This window comes from Kogia breviceps, chromosome 2 (genome assembly GCF_026419965.1).
Source record: "Kogia breviceps isolate mKogBre1 chromosome 2, mKogBre1 haplotype 1, whole genome shotgun sequence".
NCBI classification, from domain to species: Eukaryota; Metazoa; Chordata; class Mammalia; order Artiodactyla; family Physeteridae; genus Kogia; species Kogia breviceps.
In genome coordinates this window covers 60,224,632-60,250,614 of record NC_081311.1, presented here as the reverse complement: position 1 = coordinate 60,250,614, position 25,983 = coordinate 60,224,632, and the positions used below count along the sequence as shown (strand labels likewise).

At 48.6% G+C, this 25,983-nt stretch overlaps 1 protein-coding gene across 46 annotated transcripts in view; it reads right to left on the bottom strand.

The window, feature by feature from the left end:
• Positions 1-7,646, bottom strand: part of CAMK2G (calcium/calmodulin dependent protein kinase II gamma) — a 53,968-nt gene extending 46,322 nt beyond the window's left edge. For 24 of the 46 annotated variants that reach the window (XM_059052166.2, XM_067025358.1, XM_059052169.2 and 21 more), the window contains exons 1-2: positions 7,408-7,633; positions 5,964-6,058 (exon numbers count right to left, since the gene is read on the bottom strand). In XM_059052166.2, the coding sequence (XP_058908149.1) occupies positions 5,964-6,058; positions 7,408-7,472 (160 nt within the window). In that variant the 5' untranslated portion in view covers positions 7,473-7,633. Of the gene's footprint in view, positions 1-5,963; positions 6,059-6,340; positions 7,284-7,407 lie in introns of those variants that run through there. The other 22 variants (XM_067025335.1, XM_067025342.1, XM_067025345.1 and 19 more) reach the window with 5 other exon arrangements.
• Between the last annotated feature and the right edge of the window lie 18,337 nt (positions 7,647-25,983).

Below are 25,983 nucleotides of genomic sequence, written 5' to 3'. Positions count from 1 at the left end.
AATTCCTTCACACCCATACACCCGGGGACTAGCTGAGGGCTGTGAATACAGTGAGACGGAGCCTGAAATGTGCCCACGTCAACCCCCGGGCCTCTGTCCTTTAACCTGGTTGTCCCCCACTTCTCTTCAGTCCTAACTTGAGCAGTTTTAACTGGGTGACACAAAGACCTGAGCCCTACTTTGGTCTCTGAATCTTAAGACAAGAGAAGCTTTAACTAAGGAGGAAAAGGAGGGAGGCACCAAGAAGTGACCCACAGTGAAAGTCTCCCAAACCAGCTTGGACAGGGAAAATCCCCATGGGGTCACTAGCAAGCCCCAAGAAGGCAAGGCTCTGCCTCTGGACACTCTCAAGGGCCAGAACAGGGTCAGCTGCCGAGTTCTCCATGCCCCTGGCAGGGCTCCGGGTGTCTGCAGCCTTTGCCCACTGTTTTGGTGACATTTCCTTCATGGTAACCAGCCCCAAGTAAAACATCCCAGGAAGCAGCCCCTAAAAATAGCTCCTCCCAGGGCAGCAGCAAGCAGGGGGAGGGGAAAGAGAGGGAGGAGAAGAGAGGGGAGCAGATGGGAAGCTGCTGCTGCTGATAGAGCCCAGGAAGTAGAGGTGGTGTTGGGGGGAAGTGGCTGGAAATATCCCCATCATAGAGCAGTCTCTACCCACAGAGGTGGTTACAGATGACAGCAAGACCTAGCCAGCAGAAAGGAGGGACTTGCTCCACTGGGCTTAGAGCTCTGGGCCTAGATGGAGAGGTATGGGGGTGATATATCAGGATTTATCACAGGAACAAAATATCCAGAATATGTATTTTAAAGGGAAGAGTCAAAGGGTAAGTGAAGTCCATACTGCTTAAGGATGCTGGGATCTGAGCACTGGCAAAATCACTGGCATGCCTACATCTCAAAACAAACCAATCTTTTGTGTCTTGGTTTCCCCACTGGCTGTGGGACAGATCTGGCTGGCCAGGGGCAGAAGACAAAGGGCCTCTGCCGAGAGGCACTCAGAAGGTGCAAAGTGCCCATTTCTTCCTGTCACCACCCTTTTGGCACCCATGGGATCAGGCCCATGTCAGCCCGCCAAGGCTGTCCAGAGAGCAGCAAGCACAGAGATGGAGCAGCAGCCTGTCACACCCACTCCTCCCCTTCCCTGTCTCTAGCCTCAGCAGAGAATGGGGTCAGCCACTCACCTCTAGGGTTTCAGCACAGCCTCAAAGCTTGGAGCACAGCTCCTAACAAGGGACCAGAGCAAGCAGCAGGAAGAAGCAAACAGCAGGGCTTCCCCTACAGGATGGGGCCACCTTCCAACCTCCAACTCCACACTATGATGCCAGCACCCCAAGCCACTCTGGAAAGGGGTGGGAGGGCAGGGAGGCAGGCCAGTGTTGTGCGAGCTAAGTGACACAGCTCAAAGCATGACTGTGTGATGAAACTGGCCCTTAGCACAAAGAAGGGGCCTCCAGGCTGCTTCCTCATCTACCCAAGGGGAAGAGTCAGAGGAGCTCCTTCACTTATATATAGGATGCCCATTTCTCTGTCAACAGAAATTGGTCTGTTTTATCCTCAGGAGGAAAGTACGGCTTTGGATCTAATATCTAATCTCCTTAAATGTTTCCTAAAGTCCCAGAGTCCCAGCGTTCCCGAGCATAGATTTCTCTTTCTTCTGCCCCTCCCTCATTGCTGTATCACCCTCCTCTCTCTTCATCCTTAACAGGAAAGTCTCACTTGGAGATACCACAGGGGACACAAATATCATGGGGGCTACGCAGGCCAACACTATGGGGGTGGAGACATTTAGCTGGCACCACCCAGGGGGATCCTATTTCACTCCTCAGGGCCAGCTGGACCCAGAAAGGGACAGCCTTTGCCCTTCTGGTGGCCAACATGCCACAACTCCAGCCACTCAGCTTGCCACAGCCTTGGACACGAACTGACACCCCAATCTGGGGACTCAGAAGCAGGCCTCTAATCACAGAACAGCCCATGTACACAGATGGCCACATACCGGCCAATACACCACCTGGAGAAGGCTGGGCTAAGGTGTGTCTGGTAAATCTCAGAGAGCATGGCAACAGCAACTGTCACAGCTGTCGCTGATTTTAGACAGCATTTCTTAAAGTGTGGCTCAGGGTCTACCTGCATGAAATTCACTAAGGCACTTGTTAAAAATGTAGATTCTGAGGCTCCACCCCAGACCTCCTGAAGCAGAATCTCTGTGGATAGAGCCCAGGAATGTGCATTTTTAACCAGTCTTCAAGGTGATCCTCTTGTACACTAAAATTGAAAATTGCTGCTTAGAGGAAGTCCCAACATTGCCCTATAAGGCCATTTATGACACGGAAGGAAGATGATAAGCTGCACTGTCTTCCTATATCTCCCACCTGCTTTATTCTCCAAGCACAGGTCTTTAACCTCATCTGTCCTCCCCTACAGCTGTGTCAGGCCTACAGCCTGGCTCCATGGATGAGAAAGGGGGAACCCAAGCTAGCACCAGGGTACAAGGGATCCAGCAACTTGGCTATGAGTTTCCTGAGCGCCAAAGCCAAAAGGCCACCAGGCTGGTTACACAGTCCATTCACTCAACAAGTATAGGAGGCTCAAGGCAGTTTGCTGTATCAATATGTATCCAGCCCCGCCCACACCAAAGTAAAAGAAACAGATATGGTTCCTACCTTTACCTCCCAGGTCCTGGGGAAGGGGAAAGCTTTTGCTTACATTTAGCTTCAGTAGAAATTTCTTCACATGGGGTATACAGATTAAATAAATAAATAAACAAAGCAAGTGCTATAACAGATTTCATAATATTGTTTCCAATAGCACCTCTTAGTAAGGCTAAGTATCCCATCATAGTGAAAGCAATTGGAATTCAGATAAATGGTCCAAATAGAGAAGTTTCTTATGACGTGAACTGCTCCAAAGATAAATCCTAAACTATGTAGAGAAAAGAAAGGACCATTTGCCCTTCAACTGTAGCAATATGGGAAATGCTTTGGATATAAGCAAGAGAGTGGGATATAAAATGTTATGCTCCACGAGGTGAAAATCTATATGCATATGAATAAAGATAAGAAGAGAATATGAAGATTTAAAAATAAAAAAAGACATAAGGGCTCAGGCTTCTGGGGGAGGGGGTGCTCTTAAATCTTAAAATAACGACTTATCATTGCCATCACCTGGCCCACTAGCTCTGCATCCAAGCCTATTTTAAATGCCTCCCGCAGCCTAGCTGAGAGCTAAGCTTGGAACCACCGGCTCCCTTAAGAGCCCCAACTCTACACCTACTGCTGTTCCAAAGCAAATGGAGTGACGTTATGTGACTTTCAGTGACTCTACGTAGACAGGCCCGCAGACAACAACAGCACTCAAGGGTCAGCCACGTGAACTCCTACCTTGTCGCACAGCCACCACCGTGGGCCCCCAAGGCCACCATGACAAGAAACAACAGAGCAAAAGAAGGATTACCATCCAGAGCTGACCCCCCAGAAGACCAGGTGATCTCTCCCCATGCCTCCTGGGCCACCTTACCATGGATGTCAAGGAGAACCAGCCCGATATGCTTTTTCACTTGGCAGCACAGAGGATCACAAACAAGAAAGATAACAGGCAGAGAGACTCAGCAAACACAGCAAGCTCCTTCAGACCCTCATGGATGACCCTGGTGGACCCACCACATTCCCAGACACAGAAATCCAACACCTGTGGAGCCCCAGACAGACAGACAGCGACGAGTGAAACCCAGTCCCAGCTGCTGCACCTTTATAAAATATACAGCGTAAACTGAGAGGCTACAGGGAAGCCACGGCCTTCACTCCCTAACCCCATGGGCACCAGCCTAGTGGGCACTGGCCCAACCCTCCCCAGGAGCTCACACCCCCTACGCCCACACCTACAGCACAGCCCCTGGACGGCTCCCTCCATCTCCAAGACAACATCCTCCCACTCTCAACCTCCAAACAGTACGGGCACTTACATATTCCTGAACTCTGTTGGCATCTGTGCCTATCAGCCAGGACCAGGCCTCTGTCCCAGAGTTAACCTGGCACACAGGCCACACAGCAGAGCCCCAGTTTTGGCATAACCATCTCGAGAGAGGGGGAGTTGCTGCCTAAAGCATATGATCTTACACAAGAATCTTCTTGAGGAGAAAAAAATCAAAGAGAAACGAAACCTCATCCCATTTGGGCAGGGAAAGAAAGATATCAGCTGGGAAAGATGGGACAAGGTTGAAAGAAGGTGAGGAGTGGGAAGGGACATGATCACATAGGTTAGGGAAGTTCAGGTGGGTAGGGAAGGAGTAGAAAATGATGGCCCAAGGCAGACAGCTCCACAAAGTCACCACACCAGCTATCCTCATCCCAGAGTTCAGTTCCCAGCTGTCTCTCTCTCCCTCCCTCACCCCTGGGTCAGAGGACAGTGGTGCGATGAGGAAAGCAAAGCACTGCATCATTAACTGGAGACACCAGACACCAGCCCCATTTCTGATGCACCAGGGCTATGCTGTGTGGGAACAGGGAGGTATCCATTCTCAAACCGTCATCCTTGCCTGCGCCCTGCATCCTTGGCCAGAGGATGTCTGCCAAAGAGTCCAGCCCACCGCATTGTCCCGCCTCCCCATGGAAGGAGGGCATCTGACTGCCCACATATCTCTATGGCAACCATCGCCTCCGACTCAAGGTACCCAGAGAGAAAGAAAACAAACAAATAAGTCAACTTAATAGCCAATGTAGAGGAACAGCAAGAGACAGGGGCTGGGAGGGAGACAGCAAGACAATCCCTGCTTGTTGGGATGGAGAGAGGCCCTCCCAGCCAGGAGGCAGACACAGCCCTGCTAAACAGGTCCCAGAATAATTGACATGACAGAAGCCCACTGTCATTTTTATAGCTTCTCCAATGCTTAGGGACATCTATTACATCTCTTACCCCAGAGACGCCCAGGTCATTACTAGCCATGGCCCACATCTTCTCCAGGGCATCTGTCCTGGCTCCTAATACGTTTATCGCATCCTATTGCATAGTCTTAATTCCTTTCTATGAGCCTCATAATCTTTGTCTTGGTGCTACACCCTGCAGCTCTTGATGACCTGACCCATCTACATACCTCCATACTCACCATACCTGTTCACAGAGCACTTCACACATTGTTGGGTCTATACCTATCAGATGAGGTGAGTTTGGCAAGCACCCAATACAAGGTGCAGAGAGTGTATGTTCAAGGTGTGAGAGACACGGGCCCAACCCTTCTGGCCTCAGGTACTTGGAAGTATCTCACACGTTAGGCCCTCAGGCCTGTGCCTTCACAATTCTCAGATCCCGAGGCCAAGCTGCTCCCACTCCAACCAGGCCATTGAGATTTCCAGACCATGAGGCATCAGCCTCCACCCAGGACAGACTGCATCTGCTGTTGCTGCATCACCAACTTTGTAATTTGATCAAAAAAGCAATCAAGTTCATCTGGCAGGATTTGTTCCTGAGAAGCCCTCGCCAGTAGCAGCCTCCCCTGATGTTTACAGATTCCCTTCCCCTGGGAGTCTGTTCTGCCGCCTGCTGGGCAGGGGGAGGCTGGATTTGTCAGAGCTGTTCACTTACTGCATTTTCATCTTAAGTCCCCACTGGGGCATAGGGACTCCGACAGGCCTGGAGTGGTTACCACTGCCCCAAACACAGACTCCAAATGACCCCGATGAAGAGCTAGCCACCCACCACTCCCCATATCCTCCACCTCCATAAAAACCAAACTCCCTTGAGCCTTCACAGACTACTCCTCCCAGCAGCAACTTACATCTCTTACATCTTCATTCTTTTCTACCTGTTCCCCATACAATTCCTTGCCTGGTTTCAAAGTCCACCCACCCTGAAATCCCATCACTTCTCCAAGTGCTAAAACACACAATCCCCAACTCCTGGAGCATCTTCAGAAGAATCCATAGCCCTTGGAGGCACCCTTCGGAGAGACCAAGACGGGGAATACTCACCCCGGGCAGATAACTTCTTGGTATTGATGATTTTTGCTGCATACTCCTGCGTGGAGGTTTTCTTCACACACCTGCGGACCACAGAGAAAGCACCCCTGGAGGGAGAAGGGGGAAAGAACTGGGAAACGGAGCAAACACACTTCAGGTCTGAGGACAGTGATGCTCCCAGCACTAGACCTTTAGTCAAAATCACCCCCCCACACCTTAGTACCTATCACCATCCAACATGGGGCAGAAGAATATGGCCTCTGCAGGACACTCAACAGATGTGGGTGTAGGACCACCCTACTCCCACACCCACATCTAGTTCTGGGCAAAGCAACAGCCCTAACCTCAGGCTGTACGTCAAGCTGGTGGCAGATGCTTAAAACACACACCTGCTGCATCTCACGGACAGCCCTGCAGTCCCGCTGTCCCGGCCTAGAGGACCCGGAGAAGGCAAGAGACCCTGCCCTTTTCTCAGCAGGAATAGTTGGGGGTAGGAGGAGAGATTAGAAAGAGGGTATAATCCCCTGAGAGAGAAATCTCCCTCAACCATGGGGGAAGGTGAGGAAAGTGAGGCTCAAATCCCCCTCACCCGGCTACATCCCACTGCATCCTGGCTCAACTGACAGCAGGGAAAGAGAGGATCCAGTTGTGGGTCTCAGACATCAACAGCTCCCCCTCCCCGTGATATTTCCCTCTACGTCCGCGCTCCCCCCTCCCAGTCCCCCACGGGAGCTCCCACTCTCCAGCTCTGGAAACATCTAGGGGGGCGGGCAGGGCGGGGGCTGCAGTGGCCGGGCTCGCCGCCGCGGGTGGGGGTTGGGGGACTGGGGCTGCTGCAGCGGCCTGCTCAGTGCGGAGGGGAGGGGGATGCTGCGGCTGCGGCGCGCGGCTCCCGGGACCGCTGCAGGGATGGGGGGAGGGGACGGGGGTGCTGCAGCACTGCCCAGCAGTGGGGCTGGGTTCCTGGAAGCTGCACTAGCCGGGGGCGGGGCCGGCTAGCAAATATCCCCCCACACCAGGGCACCGCAGCGGGGTTGGAGCTGCGGGGAGGGTCCTGAGTGCCAGGCGCGTGGGACATAGGACGGGATGCTGAATGAGCTCCTGAACTGAGGGTGAAGGGGGCAGCAAGCAGGTGGGGTCGGGCTGGGGGCCGCCTCAAGGCTACAGGAGGGGCGGGGCTGGGGGGCGCCCAGGAGCGCTCTAGGGGCTGCAGTCCCCGCGGCAGCGCGGGGTGCAGCAGCCCGGGCAGCTGCTGCAGGGCGCGGAGGGCGCTGCGGGGCAGGGAGCTGGGGGCGACCGGGCCCCCGGCGGCTGGCGGGAAAGGCTGGGGGTGGGGCGGGCCGAGGGGGCGCTGCAGCGGCTGGTGCAGGGCCGGGGGGCGGGGCGAGGAGCCGCATAGCGCCCGGGCGGCAGGGGCAGGGTGGGGGGGCCCCGGCGGGCGGCGGGCGAGCCGTACTTGCCGAGCTCCTCGAAGAGCTGGTAGTCGTCGGTGAAGCGGGTGCAGGTGGCGGTGGTGGCCATGCTGGCGGGCAGGCGGACGCGGCGGTGCAGCCCGCGCCAACGTCGGTGCACAGTCACCGCCGACCGGCCGAGGGAGCAAGAGGAGGAGACGGGGCTGAGCCCGGCAGCACCGCGAGACTTTACCGGGGAGAGCGAGGGAGGGAGGGACACCCCCGCGCCGCCCGCCCGCCCGCCCCGCCCGCCCCGCCCCCAGCCCCGCCGGCCCCCTGCCCGGCCCCGGCCCGCCCCCGGGGAGGGGCCTCCCGCCGCCGGCCCCGCCCCTCCCAGGGAGCAGCCTGGACTGGGTAGAGCGCTCTGGGGAGCGAAGGGGAGGAGGGGGGTGGTCTCAGCTCCGGGCCGCCAGGAGGGAGCTGAAAGGTTCGCGACCTGTGGGCTTGTCTCAGGGCGGACCCTACAAGTGCTCAGAACGTGCGTGCGAGTGTGTGTGTGTTGGGAGTGTGTAGGGGTCTGGACCACGGAGTTTTCTGGTGAAGCTCCACACTCGAGTCCGGCGCACACGATGTGGAGAGAGGGCCAAGGTCAAAAAGCCCGTGTCACACTGCACACTCGGGAGACGCCCCCAGTCTGTGCAGAGCCAGCTCTCAAAAGCCTTCCCTCGGGAAGCTGACAGTCTAGACTTGTGTAAGCATCAGGGCCATTATTAGATAAAACCCTTCAGGCACGGTTTGTTCAGGGAGACCAGGCCAGGGCGATGGATGCAGGTGGAACTCTGCCTTCCTGCACTCCAACCTTAGAGATGAGAGAATGTTTTCTCCGGCCAGCTAAGAAAGGGATGAAATGGGAACCATTTAGAAAAGGCTTTGGGCGGTGTGGGCTAGAAGAGCAAGTGGAAGGAAGAAAAAAATAGCCCCATTTTCTTGCAGGCACCCTTTATTTTATTTTATGGCACTCATCACATTGTGTAATGATATGTTTACTGGTATGAGAGGCAGTAGAGCAAGAGCATGGCTGTCTTAAGAGTGAGCTCGGGGTCAGACTGCCTGACTTGGATATCTGGGCAACTCACTGACCAGTTGTGTGACATCCGGCAAGTCACTTAGTTTGTCTGTGCTTCAGTTACCTTATCTGAAAACTGGGAAGAGTAATAGTAACTAACTAGCTCACAGAGTTTTGAGTATTAAATGGACTAAATCACGCAAAGCACTTAGAACAGTACCTGGTACCTAAGTAGGAGAGTGTTAGCTATCTGTTTAATATTTGCCTTCCCACTAAATTGAAACAGGGCAGGGCTTCTGCCTCCTTTGTTCACCACTCTTAACTCAGCCCCCAGACACTTAGTAAATAATTTGTGGAATGAAGGGACTCCTTGGGGCCCTGGCTTCTGTCTCCACTGTCAGAGGATGGTAGGACGGAGGCACACAACTGTCTCGGCAAAGGAGAAACAGGCCAGGCAGGTTCCTGACCTGCCCGGGCAGCTGTACCCCAAGTCAGAGGCTAGCCCCTACTGGGCAGGGCGGAGCTCAGCCAACTGCTGCAGCTCAGTCTTGATTACAGCAAGATGCCCACTGGGAGCTGGGCCTCCATTGTCAGCAGGCTGGCTCGCCCGGAGAAAGCAGCTGAGAGGCTGAGAGGCGTCCCAGCGTCCCAGACCACCTCACTGAGGGGATGGGTGGAGCAAAGCTCCCAGGGAGGGCTCCTCTCCTTTCCTTACCCGACAGCCCTTGGAGCTGGTTTGAGAACCAGACTGCCCAGTGGGGGTGATTAAGGAAATAGGAGAGGAAAAGCATTAATAGATTGCCTGGAAGGAGGGCAGAGGGCAGAAGGGAAGGGTTGAGGTGACAGAATATCATGCCCCACCCCTCCTCAGGGCAACAGGAAGTAAGGCGCTGGGGAGTAAGTCCACTTCCTATCTCGAAGCACCGGGGTAAGAGCCTGGTTCCAAGTCCCAGTGTAGGGCAGGGCAATGAGATTGTATACACGTGGATGACAGTAAATCATCCACCTTAAAGGCAGAAGTGACGGCTAGCCTGCACTCTGGTAACAAGGCTTGCATATTAATCATCAGTGTGCCATTCCTGAGCCCTCAAGGCAACTTGGTTCCCGACCTCCAGATGCTGAAACTTTATATTCATTAATGTAAGGTGGAGTGAGAAGATGGAGAGACGTCAGAACAAGCACAGACCAGGGCTGCCACGGAGGCCCCTAGGGTATCCCAAGGGAAAACAGAAAAACATGGACTACAAACCTGACCTGTTCCCGGCAGAGGGTGAGGGTTCTACTACCTCATTTCTCCCTCCCTCCCTCACTACTCTCAACAGCCTCTCTGACGTGGCCACAGTGGCCATTGGAGCCTACAGACACCTTTGTTGTGCACACACAAACACACCCTGGCACACACACTCCTTGATCCCCATTGTTGTAGCAGCCATACGAGCTCCAGCTACCCCATGGCAATTAGAGGGACGATACATATAAATAATAAGGAGTTTGCCAGCTCCCTGAGCATCAGTATCTATGGCAACCTCATGGGGTCCAAGAGTGGCTATGTTCCATTGCAGCCGGTCCCCTGGGCAGCACCAGCACTCAGGCCATGCCCACAGAGCGGGGAACGGATTTACACAGGAAATGGATTTCCTGATAATCACCAGAGGAGCCCCACTAGGCAGACCCTCCGTCATTCTGCTGATCTTTCTTTTTGGAGTCTCTGAAGATCACACCATGGGACTTCTCCTTGAATGAGAGAAGCTTCCCTCCCTAATTTTGGAATGCAATTTTAGAGTATAAGGTTACTTACTCTTCAGAGTTGAGGAAAATGGGGCAGTTGAAAGTGAGGCTTTCTTTTTATTGAAGTATAGTTGACACAATATTATGTTAGTTTCAGGTGCACAGCAAAGTGATTCAGTTATATATTTGTATATATTTTCAGATTATTTTCCATTATAGGTTATTACAAGATATTGAATATATTTCCTTGTGCTATGCAGTAAATCCTTGTTGCTTATCTATTTTAGGTATCGTAGTCTGTATCCGTTAATCCCATACTCCTAATTTACCCCTTCCCCCCTCCTTTTCCCCTTTGGTAACCATAAGTTTGTTTTCTATGTCTGTGAGTCTGTTTCTGTTTTGTCAATAAATTCATTTGTATTATTTTTTAGATTCCACATATAAGTGATATCATATGATATTTGTCTTTGTCTGACTTGCTTCACTTAGTATGATAATCTCTAGGTCCATCCATGTTGCTGTAAATGGAAATATTTCAATCATTTTTAAGACTGAATAATATTGCATTATATATATATACCACATCTTCTTAAACCAATCCTTTGTTGATGGGCATGAAAGTGAGGTATTTAAATGCAAGAGGGATGACACTCTTGGAAACAAAGAATAGGTACCTGCTTGTTATGGGATGTTGTACAATAAATTTGAAGAGAATTCAGTCTTGTACTGCAAGGGGGTTTTAAATCCATACTTTAAATCCACAGAACCCTATGGGTTACATGGTCAAGCCCTAGCAGCTGCTTAATATACTGGGATTCCACATAAGATTTTGTTGAAAAAAAAAGAGTCCATGGCTAAAAAAAGTCCCTGAAAGAAGTTTGAAACTCACTGGATAAGTGCTTTCTGAGATCCCCTCCAACTCTAGGATTCTATGACTAGTTTTGGAGAATTAGGGGTGATGAGGTCAATGGCCTTTCTCCAAGGACTCAGAAAATTTTCTGTGGTGAGGCATTTGAAACTAGTGAGAAGATATGATAATGAGGAAAAGAAACAAAGAGAAAGACAAATGAAAACATTTAAATAAGCAATCCCCAAACTAGGAGGGGTTAAGGGATGCCCCTCTCTCCCCTGGAGGACACTTCAAATTACAACCACACACAGAAAAGCTGATATGCCCCATCCCCAAAGAGAACTACTCCCAACCAAGCCATTGTCTTTGGTGGGAGTGTTTTCCCATCCCTCCCGTGTCTAAGAGCTTGAAAAAAGGGTTAAGAACCACGAATTAAATCAATGACTGTGGTATTTCTTAAAAGAGAAGCTGAGGTATTTTAAGTGAGGGGCTCAACTCCTACTGGGCATAGGGGATGAGATTTTGGGGTGACAGGCTGAGAATATTTGGAGTGAGGACTAAAGCATTTGGTATGAGGAAACGAGGTGTTTGTAGTAGGGTCTGAGATGCAGGGAATGAGCTGAGCTCAGAATTTCAGGTGTGTTGTAGGAATGAGTTTCAGATGAGTTGTGAGAAGCCAAAATGATTGGAGTGAGGGGCTGAGGGGCTGGCAAGGAGGAACTCCCTTCCATTTTGCAGCTAGAGGGCTCGTTCTGAAGGGCAGACTGATTCCTGCCTTCTGACCCTGCAAATCCAGGTCAGGGCTCCCTCGGCCTCTTGGCCCCTCCACCATTCCCCTATAGACTGTGTGCACCTTGAAGACAGAGGGTACCAGATCTTTCTTTCTTGTATCCTCAACACCTAACACAAAGCCTGGCATATAGTAGGTGCTCAATAGGTATTTGTGGAATGCATGAAGAATTGGAGCAAGGGGTTGAGTTCTTTGGGATGAAGAGGGAGCACTGGTGGAGAGGTGACAGAGCTGTCATCAGAGGTAAAAGGGAGGAGCTGAGGTGAGGTGCATGTCCTGCACCAGCGGGCATGGCCTGGGCATGAACAGCAGCATGTGGGGCCCCCTGGTGGGCAGACCTGAGGTGCACAGGGTGCTTAGAGGGAGAGACAGGAAAGGCAGAGAAGATAATAAAAATCACAATTGTAGCTAACATTTAGGGAGAGCTTGCTACACGCAGGGTGCAGGCACTAAGCACTCAACATAAGCTATTTCATTTAACTCTCATCACCACCCTGTGTGTGTAGGAGCCATCAGCCCCACTTTACGGAAGAGGAAACCAAGTTTAGAAAGGTAAAGCAGCTTGCCTAAGGGCAAATAGCTACTCTGTGGTAGAGCTGGGATAATGTGATTGAAGGGAAATGAATAGAAAGAGATGTGGGGGAGTAAATGGCATGGGGGTTCAATTCGGTTGTGCTCATAGCACCAATAGGATCTAGATTGGAATCTTAAACCCAACTCACATTTATCTCAGTGCATCCCTAGTCCTGAATCCAGGGACTATCTCAGAGGGGACACTCATCCATTCATTCATTTCTTCATTTTATTAAGCACCTCCTCTGTTTCAGTCACTTGGGAAATAGAAGACAACAATATGACAAAATTCCTGCCCTCAGGGAACTTACATTCTTGTAGGCAGGTGATGAAACTAGAAAGAGGTCATTTTATTTTATTTTTTTTTATTATTATTTTTTTTTGCGGTACGCGGGCCTCTCACTGTTGTAGCCTCTCCCGTTGCGGAGCACAGGCTCCGGACGTGCAGGCTCAGCGGCCATGGCTCACGGGCCCAGCCGCTCCGCGGCATGTGGGATCCTCCCGGACCGGAGCACGAACCCGCGTCCCCTGCATCAGCAGGCGGACTCTCAACCACTGCACCACCAGGGAATCCCGAAAGAGGTCATTTTAGACTGGAGTAAGTTCTACAGAGAATATAAAATAAAGAAATGAGGCAGAGAGCAAGGAATGGGGAGGGAATAGAGAACCACTTTAGCTGAAGTTCTCAGACCTAGCTGCCCTCACAAAGTGACTTTTACGGGAGACTTAAATGATGGTAAAGAGGTGGTCATTTGAAGATCTGTGACAAGAGCATTCCTCAGAGAAGGAAGAGCAGCAACGGCCTGAGATAAAAATATCTGAGGGGTGGAAAGAATGCTGAAGTGGTGGGAGCAGAGTGGGCAAGTGGGGAAGCAGGAGTATAATAGGACCTAGAGCCCTAATAAACCCCATTGTCCTGATATAACCACCCTAGTGCTTCTTGCACAAGGGCAGGCTGCCTCTGTACTCACAGAGGCACAAGACTGGAAACTCCAGCTCCATGTGAGAAGATACCTTGATCAAGGGTGGACATAAATCTGGGCCTGAAGCCAGAAATGATGCTGTTCCTTGGATACCATAAAGAAGGGTGGTGGAGATGGGCACAGGATGAACTCTCAGCACTCTAGGGGCTCTGGGGTGGTGTGCAGAGGGATTCTTGCAGAAATAGCTGATGTTGTTTGTTGCTCTACTTGTTACAAAGCCAATTTACTGACACTGAGTTGTGGTGAAGGATAGTACAGCATTTATCTCAGGGTGCCAAGCAAGGAGATCAGGCAACTTGTGCTCAAAAGACCTGAACTCCTCGATGGCTTTCAGGGAAGGGTTTTTAAATGCAACATTAGGGGTGAGGGTTGCAGGGTGCATGATCAGCTCAAGGACTTTCTTCTATTTGGTTGGTGATGATGTTTTGGGAATCTCAATCATCAACCTTCTGGTTCCAACCAGTCCGGGTTCTAGTGCTTGTGGTCAGAATATAGTCACCATCCTCTACCTGGGTCAGGGTGGGGGCGTCTTAGTTTCTGCAGAACAACTCAAAGATATGCATCAGATGTTATCTATATCCCTTTAGGAGGAACCAGGAGTCCTGTGATTATTCTAATCATTAACTACTTGAATCTGCTTTTTGGAACTTGGGGAAGGCTTAAGAGACTAAAACTTCTTCTATAACAAGAAACGGGGGGTGGAGGGAGCTTCCCTGGTGGCACAGTGGTTAAGAATCCACCTGTCAATGAAGGGGACACAAGTTTGAGCCCTGGTCCGGGGAGATCCCGCATGCCGTGGAGCAACTAAGCCTATGTGCCACAACTACTGAGCCTGCACTCTAGAGCTTGCGAGTCACAACTACTGAAGCCCACACGCCTAGAGCCCATGCTCTGAAACAAAGAGAAGCCTCCGCAATGAGAAGCCCGTGCACCACAACAAAGTGTAGCCCCCACTCATCGCAGCTGGAGAAAACCCAGATGAACTTTTTGGCCAACCCAATATTTACGATAATAATTATTCTATTGCCACCCTTGGCCAGGTTTCTTCAGTTTTTTTCAGCTCTGACGGTGACTTGACTATCTTGCTAATGACCTACGTTCAGAATCTTGGAGTCAACTTTGACTCATCCCTCACTTTGCTTAGGGGGCAGAGCTGAGTTTGAATTCTGCCACCTACTAGTTATGTGAAATTGGGCAGGTTACTTAAACTCTCTGAGCTCTGTGTTCCTCATCAGGAAAATAAAGATGTCATAACTTTGCTGTAGGGTTGTTATAATAATTTAATAATAATATGTGTTGGTGAATGGCTCAATGTCTGATGCTATATAAATGGTAGTTGTTATTATTATAATCCTGTGTATCATCAGGAACTGACACCAGTAAATTTTTCCCTTTAAATATCTTTGTATCCATTTTTTCTTTTCCATTTCCCTCCCACCATCCTAAACTAGTTCTACCTCACCCCCCAGAGTTACTGCAGTAGCCGACCTAACTTTACCAACTACATTTTATATTTCTCTTCCTTTCTTTCTTCTTTCTTTTTTTCCTTTCTTTCCCCCTTCCTCCCTCCCACCCTCTCTCCCTTCCTTCCTTCCTTTCATGAAATATTAAACACCTACTCTTTTTAGGGCACTGTCTCAGTGCTGGGGGTGAGGCAGTGGATGAAATACATGGTGTTCCTGCCCTCAGGAAGCCTACTTCTAGTGAAAGGGAGACACTATAAACAAACAAATATTTAATACATCAGTGAGTGCTAAGTGCTATGAGGAAAGTTAAAGCAGGGAAAGGGATCGGAGGTGCTATTTAATGCAGGGTGGTCAGGGAAGGTCCCTCTGCTAACCCCAACATATATGCAGAGATCTGCAGGAAATAATATCATTTTAAGTATGTCACATCTTTGCTGATATGTTGTTTCCTTCAGAATTAAGTATGGGACTTCCCTGGTGGTGCAGTGGTTAAGAATCCGCCTGCCAATGCAGGGGACACGGGTTTGATCTCTGGTCTGGGAAGATCCTACATGCCACAGAGCAACTAAGCCTGTGTGCCAAAACTACTGAGCCTGTGCTCTAGAGCCTGCAAGCCGCAACTACTGAGCCTGCGTGCTGCAACTACTGAAGCCTGGGAGCCTAGAGCCCGTGCTCCGCAACAAGAGAAGTTGCCACAATGAGAAGCCCGCGCTCTGCAATGAAGAGTAGCCCCTGCTCGGCGCTACTAGAGAAAGCCCACGTGCAGAAACAAAGACCCAAGGCAGCCAAAAAAGCCACAAACATTAAAAAGAAAAAGAATTTAAGTATGAATGCTCATGTATAACTTTCTAGGCCCTCTGTAATTCTATGTTATCTTGTGATTTTGTACCGCTCCCAGAATGCCCCTGTTTCTGCAGACATGCTCAACGTGCTTAAGAATGCACATCGTTAGATTAATAGTACTTATCTCTGATAGTGGTATTACTGTGAACATTTTTCCGTAAATGTGCTTTCTAAATTTTTTATGATGAACTTACTTGAATAACAACAACAATAGTGTCATATTTTCTCTTCCCCATCACCATATTTTAATCTTCATATAACCCTGCAAGGTGAATTTTATTATCCCCATTTTACAGATGAGAAAAGTTAGGCAAGAGAGTTTGCACTGATCCTCTGCACTCAGCTCTTGAAATGTTTGGCACCTGAGGACAGGCTCGCTGTTTGCTTTTAAAAAATTTTAGTTTTGCCTTCGTAGTTAGATCATAGGTTTCTTAAGAGCAGCACCCTTGTCTTTTTCTTTTATCTCCCTCTTCTCTCTCCTCATGCTTTTATCAGGGTGCTCTGTACTGTACATAATGGGCATTTTTTAATGAATTGGTCTGTTGCATGGCTGGTCTATGGTTCTGATATGGTCCATTAATTTGCTAGTGGTGCCATCTTGTACGCTCTTGACCCTGGGTCCAAGGATGGAGAACCTAGAGATCCTGGGGGCAAAGAGGGCGGAAGCTGGACCTTCACCCAGAAAGGGCAGTGATTTTGCTTGTCCACTAGAGGCCGCGGTAGGCCCAGTTTTAGAGAGCCAACAAGGCTGTGGATTACTCTACCGACCCCACCCCAGGAGTCATTTCCAACGCCAAGTCTGTCCTAAAACCCAAGCCTCCAGAGATGGCCTATCAGTGACCCTGGCTTTACTTTCTTCCAATAGATCATCAGATTCCCACACTTGGAATGAGTTAGCTCCAGAATAGAAGTTGCTGATGGCAGCTAGATAGCAGGAGAGTACCAGTAAGTTCCAGATGCCCCTGAATTAGCCAAATCAAGGACCATGTATGGAGCACCCTATTGAGTACCATGGAACCTGCTGTGTACCATGTAGTGTGCCAGACTCCGGGACTAGCTTGGTGAACAAGATGGACTCTGTTCCTGCCCTCCTAGCTCTTATGATCTAAGGAGATATGCAGACAATTAAACCTAAAACCTAAAATAAGCTGCTGACATGATTTCTGTTCCAGGATTAGTTTTCTTTGGGTCTCATTTCACTGTGGATCATCCCATGTGGTATCTCTTGCTCTAAAGAAATGAAATAAAGGCAAGAATCAGAGAAAGAACCTTTGCCCACATTTGGAGAATCACTGCAGGGCCCCCTCCTCTCTCAAGGTAGAAGGATTCCCAGTGGCTCCTGGCAGATCTGAGGATGTCTGGGGGCAAGGAAGTGCCAGGCCACCTCACTAGAGCTTTTCTGCTCTCCTTTCTCCAAGGAGAGCTTTGCTTAGGAAGGGAAGTAGATTCCCCATATTTTGGGATATGACCCAGACTGCTGGCTTTCTCACTGCTTTCTCTTTACTTCTTTCTTTTCTTTCTTCCTTGTCCTCAGGTTATCAGTCAATCAGTATATTTATCAGATGAGTAGTATATTCAGGGCACATTTTTTTTTTTTTGGTGGTAGGCGGGCCTCTCACTGTTGTGGCCTCCGGACGTGCAGGCTCAGCAGCCATGGCTCACGGGCCCAGCTTCTCCGCGGCATATAGGATCCTCCCAGACAGGGGCACGAAACCGTATCCCCTGCATTGGCAGGCGGACTCTCAACAACTGCCCCACCAGGGAAGCCCCCAGGGCACATTTTTTTACTCAGAAGCATGAGGTTAAGGAAGCTACAACAGAGCTGAGGAGATAACTAGAGAGGGGTAGAGGTAGACACTCATGCAATGCAGCATTTTGATAAATGCAAGTTGTAGCTGCCGACAGTCACTGCTGGGGTTGATCCCTGGGGGCTGAGGTGGTCGGGGGAGGTTTCGTTCCTGGATGAAGTGACCAGGGTCTTCTAGGCTGAGCCCTCTGCCCCATGGGGGGTTTCTCTGGACAAGGCATCCTCCGAGAAGAGGGGGAAGTGTGAAACACCACCCCCACGCCCCAGCTGTTCATTCCACTGTGCCTGAACAAGGGCTCAGAGGCACATGTGCTCAACATTGCTGAGAAGCAGCTTCTGAGTCAGAGTCCCAGAAACAGCTGAGGCAGCTTCAGGCTGGAGTCTTGGCTCTCTTCCCCTTTTCTGTCCAAAAGCAACACCCTCCCTAGCTATTTGGATGTGACCAGAAACCCAAGCAGGGATCTGGTTAGGAGCCTGGCGCAGCCAGTCTGTAAAATGTATTTGGTCCCTGCATCCCCTCTTAAGCTGCAGCCCACAGCTAAAGGCATGTTCCCAATGCCACCTGTGCCAGGAAGTCCAAGGGGTGAGGGAGACTCACCCTATGACTACAAGTTGCAGCTCCCTATGCGGCCATTATTTGGCTGCCCTCTGGAAAGGGGGTCTTAACTGGGAATCGGCTTGAGTTAAGACAGCAGCATTCCCTGGGCAATATGCCAGTGCCTCCTCACTGCCTGGGCGTGGGGCCCAAGACATGCCAGGGCGATGCCAGAGAGCTGATTCAGGGGGCGGCATAAGGGGAAGAGAAAAACCCTTTACACCTACCAGCTGAGAGAAAAGACAAAGCTGCCCTGATGCCTGCTGTGACCACCCTGTAGTGCCAGACCATCCACAGAGTCTGGGGTGGGGTCTATTCCTCAGCCACCGGTCCACTAAGGCCCACATTTCCTGGGGCCACCAACAGAAGGCCAAGGCTCCCCTTCTCTCTCTGAACTCCACTCTTCCTACGAAGACCTCTAGATGTGCCGGTCTAGGTTCCCAAACCCCCTTCTGCAACTGATTCAGGCCCTGCCATTGTCACTTTCCTGAGACTATGACCTTGGGCAAGTCACTTGCTTTGGTAAATCTTAGATTCCTTATATTTAAGGTGGGACAAATCATACCTACCTGCCCCATAGGACTGCAATAAGGATCAAATGAGATCATGTCTATGAAGGTAACATATACTATGAAGCACTTATATAATAAGGTATCTTTATCGTCATGTTTATTCCTATGATGGGAATTATAGACACTGACCCCTGAACCTCAGAGTCTTCCTCTTTGCCTCTTTTGTCAGACAAGTTACTCTGAGGCCAGGGCTGAATCCTAACCCAGTCCTGGGCCTCAGAAACACGGAGCTCTTATGCCTGTGGCTGTGATGCCAACTCAGGGAAGCAGCCCCCGCACCCCCAGCTCTGTTAAGTTGGTTCTTTCCCTTCTAATCAGATTCCCTTTGTCCAGTTTGCTTGCAGTGATGACAAAGGAATTTAAAATAGCACAGGCTCTGCAAACACTGCTGGAGATGACTTGGGCATAATGTGCTGCCTGTCACCTATGGGCCTGTCTGGGCATCTCAGCCAGGTGCAGCCCTCTACCTTCCAGGGTCTGGCTTGTCTTCCTCTATGCAGCACCAGGATGACAGTGCCTCCAGTCAGCACTGTGGGTGCCTGAATTGGATGACTACCCAGAAAGCTGGCTTGACTAGAGGTGCCAAGGGAGAGAGCTCTCGGCTTCCCCCCACCAGCTCCTCAGACACGCACTCTTGGGACCTCTCCTTGCACCAAGAGGCCAGGTTAGCTGGACTAAGATCATGCAGAACAGCAGCTGTCTCATGGCTCTGGGGAGGGTTGCTTACTGGGAACAAGGAGAGTCTGATTCTGAGGATCCTGCAGCTAGCAGGTTCTGGCTTGTCACTCTTGCTGCAGAACCAGTTTGGTGTAGGCGACTGCTGGGTCTGCCTCAGCTCTGAAACTTCCCATGGGGCCTTCCTGTGATTTACCCTGGTGGGAGTGGTGTCTGCCAGGGCTCATTCAAATTAGGAAGCATGCAGCAGGGAGCCGTGGGTAGGAGCTGCCATTCCAGCAACCGCAGCGCGGCTGGGCCCGTGAGCCATGGCCGCTGAGCCTGCGCGTCCGGAGCCTGTGCTCCGCAACGGGAGAGGCCACAACAGTGAAAGGCCCGCGTACCACCAAACAAACAAACAAACAAACAAGCCAGATCTTGACATCTAACTGCTCCAGGGTCACAGCCAAAGTGCAGAGAAATAGATGTTATTTCTTGGCTTTTGTGCTTCTAAATGTCAAGGTCCTGGTGAATTAAGGGATTTTCAACAATAATTTTGCAATCCTTGCCTCATGAACTTATTTTAGAATCTACCACCACCCCCACAAACACACACCCAAATGTGGAAGATGGAAATCCACTGTATTATCTGTCTCTCCCTCTAGATTGAAGCTCCATGAGGACAGACAATATGCTTGTCTCTATCATTGCTGGATCCTTGAGTTCAGCAAAGTGCTTAACATGTAGCAAGTACTCAATAAACCTTTGTTGGATGGATGATGGATCATGGGTGATAGATGGATGGATGATGGAGGACGGATGTTCAGAACTGTGAGGACCAGCGCTGTGCATGATGCACCTGGAGATAGGTTGATACTTAATGTGATGTAGCTACCTGCCCGCTTGGGAGGAGAATGACGAAGGTAATGAGGTGGCTGAACTACTGCAATTGAACTGTCTCCCTAAAGGCCTACACTTCTACAGTAAATATCACACTCTATTTTCCCCCAAACCAAGATCTCTGGATTAGAGCCTTAGCCCCAGACAGTGCAGCCACCTCTGAGTCACTGCACAGCACTGCTATAGCCCTTAGGGCTCAGCCTATGCAAACCACCCGACATGGATTCCTAACCCAAATAAAAAATTCCACCTAACCCCCTACTGTGACCCTGCTCATGACTCCCTCCCTACCCTAGCCCAAAACTTTGCTTTGACCCAGTTCCTACCGTGATCTTGATCACAGTTGTTTTTACATCCCTTGTGCCAGTCTTGACCTTGATTCCCATCTTGATCCTAACCTTGGCCCAGACACATCCTTGCTTCTGATCCTGAGTTTATTATAATATTATACATCTGTGCTCTTTTGGTTTTTACCTAGAGCTTTTACACATATTATTTAATTTTATATTTACAACTCTATGTAATCATCCCTAGTTTACAAATGAGAAAACTGAGACTCTGAAAAATGCCCAAGGTCACACAGCTAGTAAATCAGGGAACCCAGATGAAATTCAGGTCTTCCTGCTCTAAATCTAGGGCTGCAGGTGTCTGGGTTACTGAAGCTCCACATATAGGTCTCCATTGCCTTTGTGGCAAATCGATCCTAGATAATCAGACCTCAGGGTTTTAATAGTAGTGCTGATAATTATAATTACATTAACTTACTGGGCAATTTCTCTGTGATAATCAAAGTGCTAAAAAGCTCTTCATATATTATCTTACTTAGTACCCACCACAAGGCTATGGAGCTCTGTAGCCCCATTTTACAAGTGAGGAAACCATGGCTTCTGGAGGTTAAGTAACTTGCTCAAGGCCTCACAGCTAGTAAGAGGCAAGACAGAATTTGAATCCAAGTCTTTGTGACCTTAAATGCAGTTCAGGGACTTCCCTGGTGGTCCAGTGGGTAAGACTCTATGCTCCCATTGCAGGGGGCCCAGGTTCGATCCCTGGTCAGGGAACTAGATCTCACATGCCGCAGCTAAGAGTCCACGTGCTGCAACTAAAAAGAGCTCACATGCTGCAAGGAATATCCCTTACTAGGTAATGAAGATCCCATGTGCCACAACTAACACCCGGCGCAGCCAAATAAATAAATATTTTTTTAAAATGCAGTTCACTTCAACCTTTACCAAGAAATGGGATGGCAGCAGGTTTCCCTGGTGGTGTGGTGGTTGAGAATCCGCCTGCCGATTCAGGGGACACGGGTTCGTGCCCCGGTCCGGGAAGATCCCACGTGCCGCGGAGCGGCTGGGCCCGTGAGCCATGGCCGCTGAGCCTGCGCGTCCGGAGCCTGTGCTCCGCAACGGGAGAGGCCACAACAGTGAGAGGCCCGCGTACCACCCCCCCCCACACACACACACATACACACACACACACACAAAAGAAATGGGATGGCAGCAGGGAGCAGCTAGGAGCCTGGGTCCTGCAACCATGTTCCCACCATACCTTTTGAGCTGTAGTGCCAAATTCCAGAGTATTGTGTTTGAGCACCAAAACTGGGTCAAAAATGAGTCAAGCCTTGATAGGACTGACTCACTGTCGTGTCTGTCAGCTCTATAAGGAGACAGGAAGCCTCAGAAAGCAGCTGCCAGCTGACCCCTGCAGAGAGGATGAAGGTCCCAGAAGCAACCACTGCAAGCTCTGTGGGGGTTAAACGTGGAAACCCACATGCCTGCCAAAGAAAAACCCAGACTTAAGACTCATTTTAAAAATCAGATTCACTTTGTTATACAGCAGAAACTAACATACCATTGTAAAGCAATTATACTTCAATAAAGATGCTAAAATAAATTTTAAAATGAAAATTTTTTTAAAAAGGAAAAAATAATCAGACCTACCAATCCCTATTTCTTTCTCCATACTCAGCTCTACCCCCTAACAGGGCCCCATTTTGGTCAACTTCTCTGTCTTTCATCTTGGACTCCCACACTTTACCCATTTCCTTCATGGACAGGTTCCTTTGTCTCTGTCCCAGTCCCCATCCCCATCTCAGCTCAAGACTCTGAATATCTGTGCTGCCGCCTTTTCATATTCTGTTTCTCTGAGTCTTATTCTCAGTGCCTTGTCAATCCTTATGTCACGGGGCCCCCCTTTTTTGCAATTATATTTTTGTAAAATACACATATTATAATATAAAATTTACCATTTTAACCATTTTTTAAATTGATGCTTTACAATGTTGTGTTAGTTTCTCCTGTACAACGAAGTGAATCAGCTATATAGAGACACAGACGTAGAGAACGGACGTGTTAACCGTTTTTAAGTGTACAGTTCAGTGGCATTAAGTACATTCACTTTGTAGTGCAACCATCACCACTGTTCATTTCCAGAACTTTTTCATCATTCCGAACAGAAACTCTGTATCCATTGAACAATAATTCCCCATAACCCCTGGTAACCTCTACTCTACTTTCTAATCTGTATGAATTTGCCTATTCTAGGTACCTCATATAAGTAGAGTCATACAATATGTAGCCTTTTGTGTCTGGCTTATTTCACTAAACAGTGTTGTCAAGGTTCATCCATACTGTAGCATGTGTCAGAATTTCATTCATTTTTAAGGTTGAAAAATATTCCATTGTATGCCTATGCTACATTAGGTTCATTCCTTCATCTGTCAATGGACAGCTGTGTTGCTTCACCTTTTGGCTACTGTGAATAATGCCACTATGAACATGGATGTACAAGTATTTGTTTCAGTCCCTGCTTTCAGTTTTTTTGGGTATATACCTAGGAGTAGAATTGCTCAATCATATGGTAGTTCTATGTTTAACTTTTTGAGGACCTGCCAAACGGTTTCCCACAGTGGCTGCACCGTTTTACATTCCTATCAGCAATGCGCAAGGGTTCTAATTTCTCCTCATCCTCACCAACACTTGTCGTTTTCCACTTTTTTGATAAAAGCCATCCTAATGGATGTGAAGTGGTATGTGAGATCCCTTTTGAACACAGCACTCCACAAGTCCAAGTGTTCCAGATTCCCAAGGTCTGTTCTGCTCCCTGGGGAGCCCATGAGCCTGCCTGGCTCTGAGAATTGGTATTTCCAACCAACACACTTCTTTGTCCCTGTACCCTCTGACCTCTCTTCCAGGCTCTGACAAGCTGATGCCCATCTCTCTGCCTTTTGCTTATGGAGAGTTGGACTGAGAAGTAACACAGACTTCGGGAAGAATACAAATTCAATTTCTTTAGGCCCCACAGTCATCTGAGCTCTTTTTTCCATGTGGTCTTCCAGACCAGAGACAACTGTGCTGGCACCATGGGACCAGCTTTATGACTTTGACCTGCCACTGACCTCAGAACTACAAAAACATCCAGCGCCTTGAGCAAAACTATTTCTTGGTCTTACCAGGACCTAAGGGAACTGCTTATATTCTAGCTATCCCCCCCGCCCCCAAGCTATCTGAATCAAGACTTCCCTGAGCCCCTTCCTTTGCTGAGGCTCATATTTGGTGGTTTAGGTCTTCAAGACAAATTCTGGGTGCAGTGATTCACCTCCTCATGAGCCTCATGACTCCTTAAGGGGAACTTGGAGACCTGGAATTTTGGTCATGATTCCCTGTTCATATTCCCAGAACCAGACTCTCTGGGGCAACATTTGTTTACATTGTTTAATACTAACGTCCTCTCCATAGGCTTCTGATGTCAAGGGCATGGTGTGTCAAACCTGGCCCGCGTGTCCTCATACATCCTGGGCTTTGCGTCAGCCCAGGCTTCACCCCTTTGCTTAAAGCTGCCTGATATAAATTCTTTTTCTTTCAGCTGCTTCTTTCTTCCATGAAAGCAGGTGGAAAGAACATCCTTCCTCATTCCACAAAAGAGAAAACAGAGGCCTACAGAGGAAAGTGACTCACCCAGGTGCAAAGGTGGAGTCAGCGACTAAGCTGGGAATGGAGCTCCACTCTCTGACTCTGAAACCACAGCCCTCCATGGGCAGTCACCCCCTTCCTCAGGAGGAAGCTCTCAGCTCATGCTTGGAGATATGGACTTTGTACTTGACAGGTGCCCCTGGGATTGAAAAGTGGGACTCTCTGCCTTCAGTCTTCTCACTCCAATCCATGAAACTATTGTTTTGGCCTTCAAATACGGATTCGTGGTACAGCCCTTTAAAGGAACTTTCTAAAGCTCTTTCTAAAGCAAAACATATGACTCTACAAGTTTGGAAAAACAAAAGCTCCTAACCAATAGGAACAAAGACAGCTGTACGAGTCCAAGTCCAAGTTTCTTACTTGTAGTCTCACTTCCCCTCTGGTATCCTCTTATCACTCCCACTCTTCACCCAACCCTGGGGGTTTATCATTTCCCCATTCCTTCCAGACCAAGCCCAGACAAAATCAAAGTTAATCTCTTTGCTTCATTTATTTTGATTGAGACTGGTGGGAATTTTCAGCTTTACTAAAAATCTTATATACATCCTTGTTCAAGAATTTACAGTGCCTTTCTAGAGTCTATGGTATCAAGTACAAACTTCTATCTGGCTTTTAAGACCTTTTATAATCAGACTTTACCCTGCCTACCTGTACTTGGTTCTCACTACTCTTCAATGTAAACGCTCCTTAATTGGGCAAGATTTCTCACAGCTTATGTACACGTGTGTATATACACACACACAGTTGAACACATGCAAAGTTTACTCTCCACAATATATACAATGTTTATTCAAGCTCCTGTCTTTTTCCATGATTCTTGCTTAGAACTTCTTTTTTCCTGCTCTCTACCAATCCTAATATGACCCATCTTTTAAGATTTGTTCAGGTCCAGGAAATCTCTAATTTCAGTGTCTCTGTTCTCTAAGTTTTTACTGCATTTATGGTCAGTGTTCAGAACATTTAATGTTAACAGGTTTTTGTTTTATTTGTGGTAAAAAAACCCCACATAACCTAGAGTTTACCATCTTAATTCTTTTTAAGTGTACAGTTCAGTAGTGTTAAGTATATTCACTATGTTGTGCAACAGATCTCCAGAACCTCTTCATCTTGCAAAACTAAAGCTCTAAGACAGAGAGGGCCCAAATAAATAAAATCAGAAATGAAAGAGGAGAAGTTAACATTGATACCCAGAAATACAAAGGATCATAAGAGATTACTACAAACAATTATATGCCAAAAAATTGGACAACCTAGAAGAAATGGATAAATTCCTAGAAACATACAATCTCCCAAGACTGAATCAGGAAGAAATAGAAAATATGAGCAGACTGATTACCAGTAATAATATTGAATCAGTAATCAAAAAACTCCTAACAAATAGAAGTCCAGGACCAGACAGCTTCTCAGATGAATTCTACCAAACATTTACAGAAGAGTTAACACCCATCCTTCTCAAACTATTCCAAAAAATTGAAAGGAAAGGCATGGTTCTAAATTCATTCTATGAGACAAGCATCATCCTGATACAAAAACCAGGCAAAGACACCATGCAAAAAAGAAAATTGCGGGTCAATATCACTAACACATATGCAAAAATTCTCAACAAAATATTAACAAACCGAATTCAACAATACATTAAAAGGATCATACCCCATGATCATTTGGGATTTATGCCAGGTATGCGAGGATGTTTCAATATCCATAAATCAAACAATGTGATACACCACATTAACAAAATGAAGAATCAAAATCATATAAGCATCTCAGTAGATGCAGAAAAAGCTTTTGACAAAATTCAACATCCATTCATAATACAGACTCTCGAAAAAGTTGGTATAGAGGGAAT